Raw genomic sequence first — 15,920 nt, 5'->3', positions numbered from 1 at the left:
TCACACTGAAGTATACTCAGGCAAGACAGTCCAAGTATCCCAGAATGCATTTCACACCAACTGGCAGTGATGGCAGAGATTTTAAACCAGGCTAAAAGCTTTTGTAATTTTCACTCTAGAACTCTTAATATGTCACTTTATTAAGTTTTAATATTTTTTAGATGAGAAAGTAACCATATAGATTCCCAATATGTGGTCAGTTTATCCAAATAATGCCGCATACTCAGAAATTCTTGCTAATCTAGTATACATAGAGGCATTTTTTGAGTACACAAAATCCACATACTGTGCAGTTAGAATGCACTACACACTCAATTTGACATATTTAGTATGGATAGTATGTCAGTATGCAGTTCCAAACATAGCCTATGTGTTTTTACTGACATTTGTGGGAAACATTGTTAAACTGTGTAGATTAGATCATTGAAAAAATAAAAAATTGCAAAATAAATGTTTTTCAAGTAAATATATGTTATGTATGGTATGTAAAATGTATTTTCAATGTACAGTGAATATCTGTCTTTTTCCTTTACTTTCAGTACAATCTAGGAATCAAACTTTGGGTTCTTGCCTCTCTAAAACCCCATCTACAGCTGAGAGGAAGGAGTTTCTTCTGGACTTTATTGAGGCAGATATTCCCCTGGAGAAATCTCCCAAGCTGGCTCCTTTTTTGCAAAAATACTGCAAGCAAGGAGGATCTAGTCCAGCTCCATCTCATCTCCGATATGACTACCTGCCGGGGCTGTTCCCTCAGTATGTGGAGGACATCCAGCGTGCAGTGAAGGGAAAAGCTGTCTGTGTTATACTGGATGAGACAACAGATGTCTGTGGTCGCTGTGTCCTTGCCATTCTTCTGCAGTCTGTGGACAGACTTCCTCTAGCTGCAGATCGTGTTCTCCTTGAGAGAGTTAACTTCACCACTGTGTCTCAGGCAGTCATCGCTTGCCTTCACACTTACAACATCAACTTCAGCGATGTCTGGACTTTTGTCACAGATTCAACAAGCTACATGAAGAAAGCCTTCAACACAGTTCTTCAAGGCCTCTTTCCCAACGCCAAACATCACATGCCTGGCACATCTGCTCAACTTGGTGCTCGAGGTCTTTCCTGACACCTTTGAGGACCTTAATCGAGTGTGTAGCCTTGTGAAGAGGGTGTTTTGTAAGGCCCCCCAGCGTCGCCTGGAGCTGCGGGCCTACATGCAGGCTCTAGGCTTGGCTCCTGTCATGCCAGTGTTTGCTGTCCTGACTAGATGGGGCTCCTGGATTGATGCTGTGCGATTCCTGAAGGAGAACTTTGACATTTTATATGACTTTATATCCACCTTACTACTGTCTTCCAAGGTTGTTCGGGACCTAATAGCACTCCTAGCGGAAAAAAAATACACGTGTTAAAAGCCCAGGCTATCTTCATTGTTGAACACACCACTGAGATCTTGGCCACCCTCACCAAACTGCAAGACACATTCAGACTGTCCTCTGCCATCATCCATGGAGAGTTGGATGACCTGTATATGTTGTTTGAGTACAGAAGCACTGCAGGTGCTGAAGACTGGCGTCCTGAGACTAGAGAGCAGCTGAGGGTGCTGGATGAAGGGGAGAAGGTTGCCTGCTCTCAGCTTTTCCAGCGGATCATGGCTGAATGTTCTGCAAAGCTGCAGGCTGTGATGGAAAGGCATCCCTGCATGGAGCTTTTCAAATCCCTTCCAGTGTTTGAGCCAGCAAAGGCGACTGGGCTTAGAAAGAACATGGATGATTATGTCCTGGCCATACCTGCCTTAATCCAACTGTCAGCTGAGGAATGGCACCACTACATTCACATGAACAAGAGTGACACTGTGGAGATCAGTCCTTTGCAGTGTTGGGCCTCCAGGGAGGACACTCTAGCCTTGACAGCAGCTTTGTTCCTCCACCTCCCTACTACCTCAGTGGATGTAGAGAGACTTTTCCCCTACTACACGATGCTGCTGACACAGAACAGAAGGAGCCTGACTGAAAACAACATTATGATGATGCTGATTGCATGCAGACCCCAAGACTAATCTCCACCACGAGTCAAAACCCGTTAACTCAGTCATATCACTCACTGAGTCATTTGTTCTGTTACTGTACTGTTGATTTGTTCACTTACTTGACAAAATTAATTTTGTTGGACAATTTGGATATGTGGATATTATGAGTATCCAAAGAGTTTTAAATTTTACGCAGATGCATTATTTTAGAGTATCAAAGAAAGTTTTCTGTGCCGTTTTTAAAGGTTCTCAAAAGATATTTGGTGAAGTTGAGGTCAAGCACCTTACCAGTTATTTATTCATGTATTTGTTTGAGTATGTGTTGAAGTGTTAATTGTTGGGAGTTGATTAATTAATTATATTATATAAATTCATTTTCTCTGCTCCACATTGAACATTTAGTGGCCATGTTTCCTGCATTTTATGCTGGTCGACTTTTCCAACAAATGTTCATGTTTTGTTTTGAACTGTTTGTGATGAAATAAAATCTGAAATTCAAAGGTTCTACCAAAATCTACTAAATATTTCTTTCAGCTTGCTTGAGGTAAATTTAGGTTGTTTAATGCATTGTGTATGCTTATTTTTGCTCAAAAACAGTCTTTCTTATCTTAAATGTCTGTCTATCACATGACAAGCAAAAAACATTCTGCTAAATTCTGTAGATTTTCATTCTGGATCACCGCTGAAAACTGTAAAAAAAAAAAAAAAAAAGTTTGGGTTTAGATATGAGTCACTAACAACAGTCTTTCTGGAGGCAATTCTGAACTGATGCCTGAAGCAGGGCAACCAGATCCATGTAGGTAAAGTATGAACATAAATCTGAAGGTAGAAAACATGAATAATGGAAGGCATCTCTACAGTGGCTTATATTAATTAGTCAATTCAATTTTGTCTTAGTAATTTAAAAAGTCATTCATGTCTAAACAGCGCTTTATTTTAAAATTTTGAATAAATCCAGGTGGAATTTTCTTCGATTTGTGTTGTAGTCTTCCGCAAAATAAACTTATTAAAAAAAAAAAAGGCTGAAGACTTCTGTTTGCTGATGTTTTTTATTAAATCAAATTTGAGGCTTTTGATTAATATCTTAGACTGCACTATAATTTTTATTCTCCTGTTTCTCCGGTCTTATTCTATTTAAACTTATTTTTGTTTTTAAATTTGACACTTTCATTTCTATTTAATGTTTTTATATTGCCTTATGTTGCTTTTACATTTAGTCCAGATGCCTTTGTCAGGGCTGGGAGGAGCATGTTTGATTATTAGCAATAATTAATAATCATCAAAGGTAGTTATTAATTATTAAATCAATAAATTTGTGAATACAAATTAATAACGGGGCACCACCCGGAAACCAGGACCAATGGAGAAGGTTTGAATCCGAGCTCTGACTCTCTCAACCAGCCTCTTATCACAACAAGTAAACACAATAATCACAACAGACAAATGTACAATAGAATTTATTAACCTCAGGAAGAATAAATGCAATTAACAAATGCTTTAGTGATCAAATTACTGTACAACTAGCGCTACCGGAGCAAAACATACATAAAACAACAGCTGTACACGGTTAAACACACATGCAGGTGAATGCATGTGTGTGTGTTTTTGTGTATGTGAGTGAGTGTGTGTGTGGGTGACAAGATGGCGGACGTAATCTGGGATGAGGACGTCACGCGAGAGACAAGATGGTGTACGTGACTATAGGAGGAAGTCATGTCATGGGAGAATCAAATGGCGGATGTGACCACAGTGTTTTGGTTAGAGTCAGTGGCTAAGATGGTGGCGCCTACTCAGCACAGGTCTCTAGTTGCAAGATGGCACCAGCCGGAGGTCGGCAACTCTGCAATCACCCAATTTGCTGTGTGTGCTATCAGCAGAGCGCCACTGTGTCCCACGTTATCTGCCCACCAGATGTGCAAAGGGGCGTGAGTGTTTATGTGCATGTAAACAGGGTTAGGAACAAGAGAGAGAAAAGAGAAAGAAACGCCAGCTCATGGTGGAGTCCCACGACCGTGGGGAGAGAGCAGTAGTTGCTTTGTCACACAGAAAAGCGCGCGTATGGATGGTAGTCTGTAACACATGTTGTCTGGAATTTGGACCAACAAACCAACCTGCTGTCTTGCTTGCAGTGGCACAATATAACAGCAGGGACAACACAAATTAGCTAAGCGTTGTGAACACAACTAAACAAGCAGCAAACATCAATGCTCCTTGGAGCTTAGCAGAAGGAAGGACTCGCTGTTCTGTCAGTTCACAACAACTGTAGCAATAAAGCTTAACAAGCTATAAAGCTAACAAAACACACAATGCAACACTGTCTCTGCCTAGACATAAGCCTTTTACTTAGGTCGCTTCAGAAGGTGATCAGATATGTGTCCATCAGTGGGGTCCAGCTCGGGTCCTCCGATGAGTGGGTCCTGGCAGTGCCATTCCTCGTTTCCTTGAGGGTTAACAGCAGCTGGTTTCTCGGTGGGCAGCGAGAAAACACAGGAGAGTCGACTCAGTCGGAAGGCAGTGGGGCACAGAAGTTATCCGTGTCTTCTTGAAGAAATCCTTTTCTTCAAGAAGGCAAATAGGAGAGCGCTGGGTTGCAACAGCGGTCTCTTCTTCAGATCCAGTAATTATGCTCGGCTGAACACAGGGAAAAGTCACAGCTCGTTCTGCGAGGGGAGGATCTTCAAACTTGGCAAGGGGAAAATATACGTGCACGGAAAGCTGGTTACCTCCTTCAGTAAACTGGCTCACGGGAAAAGCAGAGCTTCCTGCGGCACAGTTACAATGGAAAGACCAGCCTGGTCGCCAGAATAAAACGTTGGCATTGTATATTTCTGCAAGCCACAGATATGTTATATATATACGTTTCAACACATAATACGTAGGATATTAACATTTTAACATTTCCAGAATACATGTCATATCAACATTTCTAAAGTGACTTATTCACATGAGATCTATATGACCCGACTTTCTTATGAGGAGGATGAGGGGTCGGTGGATGGTTAGGAAGTTTGTTGGCAGAAAGTTGGAAATCAGCAGAGAGCACGTTTCAAGACCACCTCAAAACCGATGCCTGCTGCCCGTTTCAACTGACAAAACTAGGTGTTTTTAGTGAAATGCCAGGACATTTGCAGCCATTTTTATTTATTTAGTTTTTTTTTATTTTAAACCAAAGCATGATCTTTCCCTAACCCTAACCAAGTGGTTTTTGTGTCTAATCTAACCAGACCTTTACCACTGTGTTGTCACATCATAAAACATCATTGTTCAACAGATAATGGCCAACATTGAAACGAAGACATTCAATGTATCTGTGGTTTTGCAGAAACGTACAATGGCAACGTTTTGTTCTGGTGATTGGGTTGGGAAAGACAATGGGTGTATCTGTGTGTAGCAGTGGTGTACTCTCTCTCGCTTTGTGTTAAGGACAATACGCACACTGTCACTTTTTGGCTCTGATCTAAATTTATTCTGGCCTGGTAACAAACACAGTGGCATTCTCCACAGCCAACTCTCACAGCAGAAGTTGCAGAAAATATACATTGACACAAAACAAAATTAATTACTCGCTGCTGCTGCCAGCTGCACCACGAGCATTAGCTACGAGCTAATATTGAGCTAGCAAGATCACTGATAACTGGCTCAATAAGTTGTTACAAATTACACCCACCCAACATCATCACCAAAAACTTGTTGTAGTTACTGGGGATGTCCAGAGGGCCCAGTATTAGTATTTGTATTTGTATTTGTTGAGGCAGCCAAATTAATTAATTTTAGAAAATTAAAGTGTTACAATAAATGTTCATGAATAAACTACCTTATGAAGGAGGTCCCCACACCGAGTGTTGAACTGGAGTCTCCCAGATCATAGACGACTGCGCTGACTACTGATCTAAAACTTTACTCATCGCCTCATTGTAGACAGACCTCTACCTATTTATACACCCATAACACAGAGACAGCACAGCGTGTAACATGTAGGGAAGAACTTCAAAGGCGATTATTGCTTTGCACTTTTCATTTATTTTCTATTTTTTACAACCTAACTTTGGGGAAAGGAGACGTGGAACAATGAGTTATGGAGAGTCCCTTGGGAGCACTTTGCGTGTGTCAGTAGTTCAGCTTTATCTCTGGGGAACACCCCCATCTCTGGGAGTGATGTCCAAATAAGGAAATGTGCGTCATGTAGCAGGTGGATGTGACTCCCTTCGTTGAGACCTGCTGATAGATGTAACAGGGAGCAGAGGAGAGAGACTGAGATAGCGATCTAATCAACCTGTGCGCTGGTATTTGACATGTCTTTTTTTTCTCCCTGAAAACAAATGATTTTTAAAATATTTGTATGAAACAAATATTTGTAAAAACATCCACTATTTGTGCTTTGCCAAATAACGTATTTGTATTTGGGCACACCGCTAGTAGTTACTGGAGGTTTATGTCAACATATAAGGAAAATAAAACAAAATGTAACCCTGAATTTATTTTACCTTGATACTTTAAATTCCTTAATTTTATGGAGAAACTGAGATGATTGTGATTCTCATGGTCTCTACATGGTTTTCCTAAATTTTCTTAATTCTGCAACACAGCAGGGAAAACAACTTTGTCCACTAAGACGGCTTTAAGTTTTATCAGGTGATTTACTGTAAATGGACGTTCTGTTTCCAAGAAACCAGATGATCATTATGTGCAAACCAAAAGTGAAAGTAGCTTCACAACAGAATAAAAGGGCTGTGATGCAGGACCACCTTGGCACATGCAGGGAGATGCTGCACTCCATCCGCAGGACAGATAGACGCCTTAACAACTGAAGACTGCATGACTGAAACCAACTCCTGGATAGAAGAATGTATTTTTAACATGGGAGAATCTCTTCTACAAAGGTGGGTTATACTTTTATTTTGTCAGTGGTTTTTCTGTTATGTGCCTGATGGGAGAAAAACAATTGAACAACGCACAGCTATTTGTACAATAGATTATTAATCATCATTAATGTGATATGGAGGGCTCCTCCTGTTCAACCTTGGCATGTTGTGACAACCTCAGCCTAGCATTTGCTGAATCATGCACAGAGAAAATGTTTTTCTGAAACTGTTTTCAGTATTTTTATTGACAAACCTGATTGGTTCACTATTATCGATCCCAATTCTTTCTCAGATGATCAGATATTGATTTTTTTCCTTCTCTCTATTTTCTTTTTTAGACAGAACAGTCTAGATCCAAATAAAACACACTTAAAGAAGGCTTTTTAGGTTTAGGGTTAGCTTCAAGCTTCAAAAACAATGACAAACAACAGCAATGACAACATCATATTACAATGAAAAAGATAGTAAATGTAGAAAACAACTAAGCAATATGGATTGATTGTGGGAAAAGGGAAGGGGGGGGGAGGTGAGTGAATGAAAGTGAGAAAAGAAGAGAGAGAGAGAGGAGGGGAGAAAGGGAGGGGGAGAAAGAAAAAGTGAGAGCGTCAATAATTATTATAATAATAATGATAATAATAACAATACAACAATATAATGTAATAATGATAATAGTCTTGTTTGATAGTATACTGTGGCGGCGGTAGTGGCAGAGGCAGCCACAATAACAATACAAAATGGGTTAAATAATTAGATATTTATATTAATTTATATCAATTTAAATCTATTTGAGTTTATATCAATTAAATTAAATTAATATGGATATGGGGGGTGGAGCCAAACACACAGAGCCCAAGGAGGGGAGGACACCATCACCCTCCCACACGACAGCCGCCCCCACCCAGCAACACAGCCACAGCCCAGGGACCAGACCAGCTGAGACCAGCTAAGGGGTATTCCTCCTGTAGTATTTGTTTGTTTGTTTGCTTGTCTGTTTTGGAGACGGTCCAAACCTAGTCCAGCTGGACCACTCTCAGAGCCTTTGGGAGAGAGTTTGTCCAGTGGAAGGTGACCATAGATTTTTTTTTACTATAAGAGGGGTAGGGGTGGAGGTACCACAGCCAGCTACCTCCGGAGGGCAAGGAGTCGGGAGAGGCGGGCGCCCCCCCCCCCCCCGCCCCACGCCCCGCATGGCTCCACCCCCCACCGCCCTGCAAATATGACATAATAATAATAATAATAATTATTATTATTATTATTATTATTATTATTATTATTATTATAACATCAACAGCAACAACAATAATAATAGTGTAATTCATAGTATCTGGCATAAATGACAATAGTAGTGATAGCAACAATAATAATAATAATAATAATAATAATAATAATAATAATAATAATAATAATAATAACAATAATGATAAAGATATTTAGTTTCTAAACAACAATAATTAGCCTATCATGATACATATTGATGATATATATGTATAATTGGAATGAGAGGGAGCGTGGAGGGAAGAAGTAAAACAAAGAAATAAAAACAAAAACAAACAAACAAACAAAAAAAAGACGGACAGGAAAAGTGAATTAAGTAAATAAAAAAAAAATGTCTGTTATTGGTTGGGTATGTGGTCTGATATGTGGTCATGTACGTGGCTCTGGCTTTGGTTATTGATTTGGATTGGATTCTGGGTCAGCTTTGATTTGTTTAACTGCTTTTATTCACATAGTCTCAGTGTCTTTATCACCAGACCTGGGCAGGGCAACAAATAATTGATGACATACCCATGAATCAGAGATATTAAGGAAAACATTATTATTGTTGATTTGGTGATTTCAATGATTTATGTGCATTCATTCGGTTGCTATATACAGATGATAGTACATGTATAGTCCGATACTGCAGATGTTTCACAAGTTCAGCAGAAAGACAGGTCACAGTTTAGATGAAATTCTCATATATTTGTTGGATTTAAAACAATTTAAGTATTCACAAGAGTCACCAGGCAAATTTAAAACATAAAGAGAAAATGCGATCCTATTTTTACAGGTTGAGAGGGGTGCTGGGTGCTGTGGTAATTGAATGCAGCTTATTTTCTTTCCTCAAAGAACACATTAACAATAAAGTCTGCACACGACAAATTGGTAATTTCATGAACTGTATTCTATTATATTCTATCATATTTACTAAAGTGCCTTGTTAAAAAAATATTATGGGTGTTTTGTATTTGCAAGGACACAGCTAATCAGTGATACATTTCAAACCCTTGATATTTAAAGGCTGACTAGGATAAATGATTGTTGTGAGTTGGATAATAATGTAAAACCATTCCAGTTTTCTCCTACAGTCCAACATGTCAGTGAATTTGCTACGGCCTGTCGGTGTTTCCGGTTAATGTGAGTGTGAATGTGGATGTTTATGTGTGTGGGTGTAACCTGCCTCCTGTTCATGATGCAGCGTGTATCATATTCCCTTCCTGTTACTGCATGGTAGACAGACTCCAGCCTCCCATGACACTGTACAAGATTAGCAAGTGTAGAGATCAGTGGTGAACTCAGGCTGTCTGAGGTGCAGGGGCGAAAAAATATTAAGGACACCCAATGGGCCCCTTCAGCAGAGAGCGATGATGCATGTTGGTAAAAAAGCTACATCTCCAATTAAAATGAACATTTTATAGGGTGATTCAGGATCTAAGGAAAACAACACCTCTGTATTAAAAAGGATTTTTTAAACATTAATTTTGCAAACATCTCTGAATGGGTAAAGTTTTAAATGTTTATTTCTCAGACACATCTGTAATAAAAACATGGAACTATTAACATTTTGAGAATTAGCTGTTTTCAGCTGCTAGATTGGTGAAATCAAAGGAGAATTCTTTTGGCCATGACTTTGTTAATGTTAATGACCTCGTTATGGTCAGTTGTGATGTTCCTCTCAATGAACAACAGAAGATCTGAGAACCTTCTTTCTCCACATCTGTTTCTAAACTGGGTCTTGATCACCTTCAGATTGGAGAATGATCACTGGACTGATGCAGTTGTTGCTGGCAGCTCAGACTGTACTGACTTAAAGGCAATGGAACAATCTAAAGGGGGTGTGACTGAGCAAACTACTGAGTAGTACTGTACCAAAATCAACTGAATGGAATGATGTCAGCCAGTTACTGGCCAGTTTGCTTGATCATAAGGGCGTCTTAAAGAGCACAGTATCTCATGTTCTTCAGTGGAAAGGAACTTCACAATGTTTTTCTCATAGATAGTACACCCTATACGGCACATTCACCATTTTAATTGTTCATTAAAAGGGCACTCATCATGGCATCATGTTTTCTCACACTTGGTGGCACCCTAAAGGGCACTAAATACCTTTTTTTCATTGAAAGGGCACCCAGTTCTGCACTTGAGTATGTTAGACTTATGGGAACTAGAAGGGCACCGTACAGAAGCTCCAGCTCACCCCTATTATAATGGCAACTTATAGGACACTGCATTACATCTTGTGGCTGTTCTTTACAGGGCACTTAATTCCAGATTGTCACATATAGAGAGACACTCTATAGGGCACTTAATCCTGATTTACCCTTTGGTATGTTTCCTCCTTTGCGTGGGCACCTTAGGGGGCATTTTATACGGTTTGCATTACAGTAGGATCATCTTAGAGGGCACTTTTGTGATACTTTTTTGTCCTCAGGGGCACTGGGGTGGGTTGGTGGTGGGGGTCGGGGTGGGGGGAGTGGGTGGTTGACCCCCTGCCCCCCCTATAAATGGTCCATATATGTCCATGTGTGCAGTGGTTCTGGGTCAGGTTTGTGCTAGGATTTTCTGGTTTTGGTCCATAGTCAGGCAGGCAGCATTGTATTTTAAACTTTGTGGGATATTTATAATACTTTGGTAATAAAATCAACAATGGAGGTAAATTGCTCCTTGTACATCTTCAGAAGATAAATTTAAATAAAATTACAAAATAGTTAATTAGTGGATGGGTTCATTTAACACACCTGAACATGCATATTCTTATTCTTGTTTGTTAAGGACATCAGTGATGAAGATTCATTTGTTGATCTACACGGTGCAGAAGTAGAGGACACTCCACCAACACCACAGTCTGGCTGCAAGGGTGAGTGTCAATAGAATGATGCAAGTGGTAAAGGTCAGCTTTAAACAATCTATCATTCAGCAGAAAATGCACTGTATGCTGTGTAGTCTCAAAGTAGTTTTATTATCAACATTATTATTATTGCTGTGTTCTTAGAGCCCAGCCCCCCTGTGAAGATAATAGTTTTTCATGGTTATTTAGTTCAAGGTTAGGTCATCCCTGAGTACAGATGGATGCACATTTCCCCCCTGACTAGGAATAATGTGGGCAAAAGCAAACACCTCTATGTGAAAAATAAATAATTATTTGGTAGTTGAGACCTTTTCTCTTTTGTTTCATCTTGGTTTGAAATTGTGTGCATGTCACATGGCGGTGGTCCATGACAATATGACCCAATTTAATATCACTATATTGTAAGAAACTACTGGGGTCAAAACCTGCATAGGACTGTTAGGACATGAAAACGGTTTAATACAGGGATGTTTAGCTCAGTTAAAACTCTGCTTTTCACATTTTTTGCTATGCCACAAAAAAGAGTCCAAAAAAGAGCCTCCATATAAATTAAATGCAACTCCAACCTTTTTATTTTAAGGTCTTTAGGTTGACGTCTAGCTTTCACCACTAGATGTCGCAATGTCATTAATTAATTATGGGCTTATTTACTGCTGCCACATTCGTTTCGTTGGGACTTGCGCCTTTAATGGCATGTTTGATTGACAGGCCGGACTCACAGCACAGTATTTGAAAAGTTAGAGTTTTAATCATTAGATGTTATGATTCATGATTCAATATTTCAAATGTTTATCTCAGTGTGACTGAAAATAATGACAGAAATGATGTCCCTGCATTAGCTATTGTAGCTAACTGCATAAGGATCTACTTCCAGGGAAACTTGGCAACTACCCAACACCCAGAATTTTATTTTAATATGTGACGTAGAAAACAAACTGTTGTGGATTAGTAAGCAGCCAGCCTACACTGTTATAGATTTTTCCAACAAAAACGGTAAAGAACTGGCAGCAGAGTTGCCATTAATTTATAAACAGAAACCTGTTGTTCAGGTGTATGAAATGCTTCTGATTTATATATCAAAAATAAATATGACAGATGCATGAGACAGTCCCAGAGTCTCCTGCAGTCTGATGTCAGGTGTCAGTGAACCTCAGTATGCTGGAACCATTTGACTGTTTTGTATTGAAATGTGTCACAAAGCATTTTTTCACAATATAATTTGAAGCTGATCATAACTGTATCTAGTTAGTGATGATTTGAAATATGTGCAGTATTTTGACGCACTAATGGATTGCATTTTATATATTTTTTAAGATGGACTGGTTCTGTCAAACAAAAAGATGATACATAATTGTGTGTCTAGATTCTGAAGAGCAGGGAAATGAAGAGAAAACGCCGACCTCGACGGACACAGATGGACGAGAGCCTACAGGTACACTCCCACTCACATTACCTACATTTATTGAAGTAGATTTAGTTTTAACCAAGAGACATTTATGAAGGTCTGAACCAGGAAGGAGAACTCATAGATGCAGTTCAACAATTGGGATTTATGTGAAATCACCAGAAAAGAAATGATAACATGAACTCTGTTATAAAATATTTACTTTGGCCACAGTTCAACTCCAATATTAGCTCCAATGTTAGCAGCATGCTAGCTCACTAGGTTCACTTTGTGGTAGAGACCCTTTGCATTACTCACTACACTGTTGAGTAGAGCTGTACTCACATCAGATTACAGAACATTCCAGTTCACCTGCAGAGCAGCTGCCCTACACTCACCTCCCATTACAGCCTACATACCAAACGTTATGTTTTACCTTTAAGACTCGTATTTTACAGCCTTTTGATCATCATCTGTGATGTAAAAACCTATGATCTATCTCTGTTTCCATTACATTAGTTTTGTAGTTAGGTAATTTTGAAACAAGAGAGAGTTTGCAAGACTTGATAGTCTACCATGCTGTTGTCTTGTAACTAGAAAAAGTTCAGTGACAACTGACAAAATGAGATTCGACTCAAGGGCTTCTTGACTCATGATAACATTATTATCTCCTTTCAGCAGGGTAGTAAAGGCGTTTATCAACAGCAAGTTGAAAATCACTTCTAATGAATGTAGCTGACAGTACAATGAAAAAAAGTCCTGATAACTATGAAGAAGTGAAGCAGTGATTAAACAGACTGATGATTAATCATGGCTGTTTACACCTGCTTAAGAATGAATTTACAGATATGCTGGAGTTGACTATCCCACACATTCTCAACATAACTTGTTACATAACTTATCACACTTAATGCGTTTTGAGATATCTCTTCACTGCACTCCTCCTCAGAACCCGAGATAAAGGTAAATAGAAACCTGTTGTTCAGTTGTATCAAATACTTTTGATTTCTACATCAAGTATAAATACAACAGATGCATGAAACCGTCCCAGAGTCTCCTGCAGTCTGATGTCAGGTGTCAGTGAACCTCAGTATGCTGGAACCATTTGACTGTTTTGTATTGAAATGTGTCACAAAGCATTTTTTCACAATATAATTTGAAGTTGATCATAACTGTATCTAGTTAGTGATGATTTGAAATATGTGCAGTATTTTGACGCACTAATGGATTGCATTTTATATATTTTTTAAGATGGACTGGTTCTGTCAAACAAAAAGATGATACATAATTGTGTGTCTAGATGTTGAAGAGCAGGAGAATGAAGAGAAAACACTCGACTACGATGGACACAGATGGACGAGAGCCTACAGGTACATTCCCACTCACATTACCTACATTTATTGAAGAAGATTTAGTTTTAACCAAGAGACATTTATGAAGGTCTGAACCAGGAAGGAGAACTCATAGATGTAGTTCAACAATGGGATTTATGTGAAATCACCAGAAAAGAAATGATAACATGAACTCTGTTATAAAATATTTACTTTGGCCACAGTTCAACTCCAATATTAGCTCCAATGTTAGCAGCAGGCTAGCTCACTAGGTTCACTTTGTGGTAGAGACCCTTTGCATTACTCACTACACTGTTGAGTAGAGCTGTACTCACATCAGATTACAGATCATTCCAGTTCACCTGCAGAGCAGCTGCCCTACACTCACCTCCCATTACAGCCTACATACCAAACGTTATGTTTTACCTTTAAGACTCGTATTTTACAGCCTTTTGATCATCATCTGTGATGTAAAAACCTATGATCTATCTCTGTTTCCATTACATTAGTTTTGTAGTTAGGTAATTTTGAAACAAGAGAGAGTTTGCAAGACTTGATAGTCTACCATGCTGTTGTCCTGTAACTAGAAAAAGTTCAGTGACAACTGACAAAATGAGATTCGACTCAAGGGCTTCTTGACTCATGATAACATTATCTCCTTTCAGCAGGGTAGTAAAGGTGTTTATCAACAGCAAGTTGAAAATCACTTCTAATGAATGTAGCTGACAGTACAATGAAAAAAAGTCCTGATAACTATGAAGAAGTGAAGCAGTGATTAAACAGACTGATGATTAATCATGGCTGTTTACACCTGCTTAAGAATGAATTTACAGATATGCTGGAGTTGACTATCCCACACATTCTCAACATAACTTGTTACATAACTTATCACAGTTAATGTGTTTTGAGATATCTCTTCACTGCACTCCTCCTCAGAACCCGAGATAAAGGTAAATAGAAACCTGTTGTTCAGTTGTATCAAATACTTTTGATTTCTACATCAAGTATAAATACAACAGATACATGAAACCGTCCCAGAGTCTCCTGCAGTCTGATGTCAGGTGTCAGTGAACCTCAGTATGCTGGAACCATTTGACTGTTTTGTATTGAAATGTGTCACAAAGCATTTTTTCACAATATAATTTGAAGTTGATCATAACTGTATCTAGTTAGTGATGATTTGAAATATGTGCAGTATTTTGACGCACTAATGGATTGCATTTTATATATTTTTTAAGATGGACTGGTTCTGTCAAACAAAAAGATGATACATAATTGTGTGTCTAGATGTTGAAGAGCAGGGGAATGAAGAGAAAACACTGACCTCGACTACAATGGACACAGATGGACGAGAGCCTACAGGTACACTCCCACTCACATTACCTACATTTATTGAAGTAGATTTAGTTTTAACCAAGAGACATTTATGAAGGTCTGAACCAGGAAGGAGAACTCATAGATGCAGTTCAACAATGGGATTTATGTGAAATCACCAGAAAAGAAATGATAACATGAACTCTGTTATAAAATATTTACTTTGGCCACAGTTCAACTCCAATGTTTGAGATAAACTCAAAATATTAATGTAATTATCGTAGAATTATGATACCATGATCTTCAGTGTAATGTAATTATTGATACATTAGTATGAAACAAAAATGTTCAAAGGAAACAAAAAGGAGATGAAGTGATGAGACAAATCAAAGTTGCAAAAAATAAACACAAGTCACTACAACAAGTGGAGAGAGAGAGAAAGACGGAGCAGCATCAGTTCAGAATGAAGCAGGTGGAGGTGAAGATGGTGTTGATATAGATGTTAAGCTCTGACAGCATGTTGTTGTGTTTGTGTGAAGGTGTCGGCTGCGAGGAGGGAAACACTCCCTCTAAAACCGCTCTGTGTGGGAAACATGACAGCGAGACAAAAGCTCAAAGGTGAGATGAGGATCTTTAACTGTCCATGACCCAAATCATCCAACCATCATTATTTACACTCAAAGCTGTTTGTGTTGTGTTGAAGCTCAGAGGAGCAGCAGCAGAGACCATCCTCTCCTGTATCCAGCTGTGCGTCCATGAAGAGTGATGATTCTATGAAGTACATTATATTATTTAAAGATGGACAATCTGACGGTGAGCTACACTTTTCTTCAGCATCAGTTCAGAGTGAAGCAGGTGGAGGTGAAGATGGTTTTGATATAGATGTTGATACTGAGATAAATTCAGACAA

General features: G+C 39.0%; 1 protein-coding gene across 1 annotated transcript in view; it reads left to right on the top strand.

Annotated features, from left to right (window-relative positions):
- LOC122986658 (interferon-induced very large GTPase 1-like) overlaps positions 1-15,920 on the top strand; it is a 75,482-nt gene that overhangs the window by 20,694 nt on the left and 38,868 nt on the right. Inside the window, exons 11-12 of the mRNA XM_044357952.1 lie at positions 15,550-15,628; positions 15,714-15,871. Of these exons, the coding sequence (XP_044213887.1) occupies positions 15,550-15,628; positions 15,714-15,871 (237 nt within the window). The remainder of the gene's footprint in view (positions 1-15,549; positions 15,629-15,713; positions 15,872-15,920) is intronic.

This window comes from Thunnus albacares, chromosome 1 (genome assembly GCF_914725855.1).
Source record: "Thunnus albacares chromosome 1, fThuAlb1.1, whole genome shotgun sequence".
Taxonomy (NCBI): Eukaryota; Metazoa; Chordata; class Actinopteri; order Scombriformes; family Scombridae; genus Thunnus; species Thunnus albacares.
This window is presented reverse-complemented; position numbering and strand designations above follow the sequence as displayed.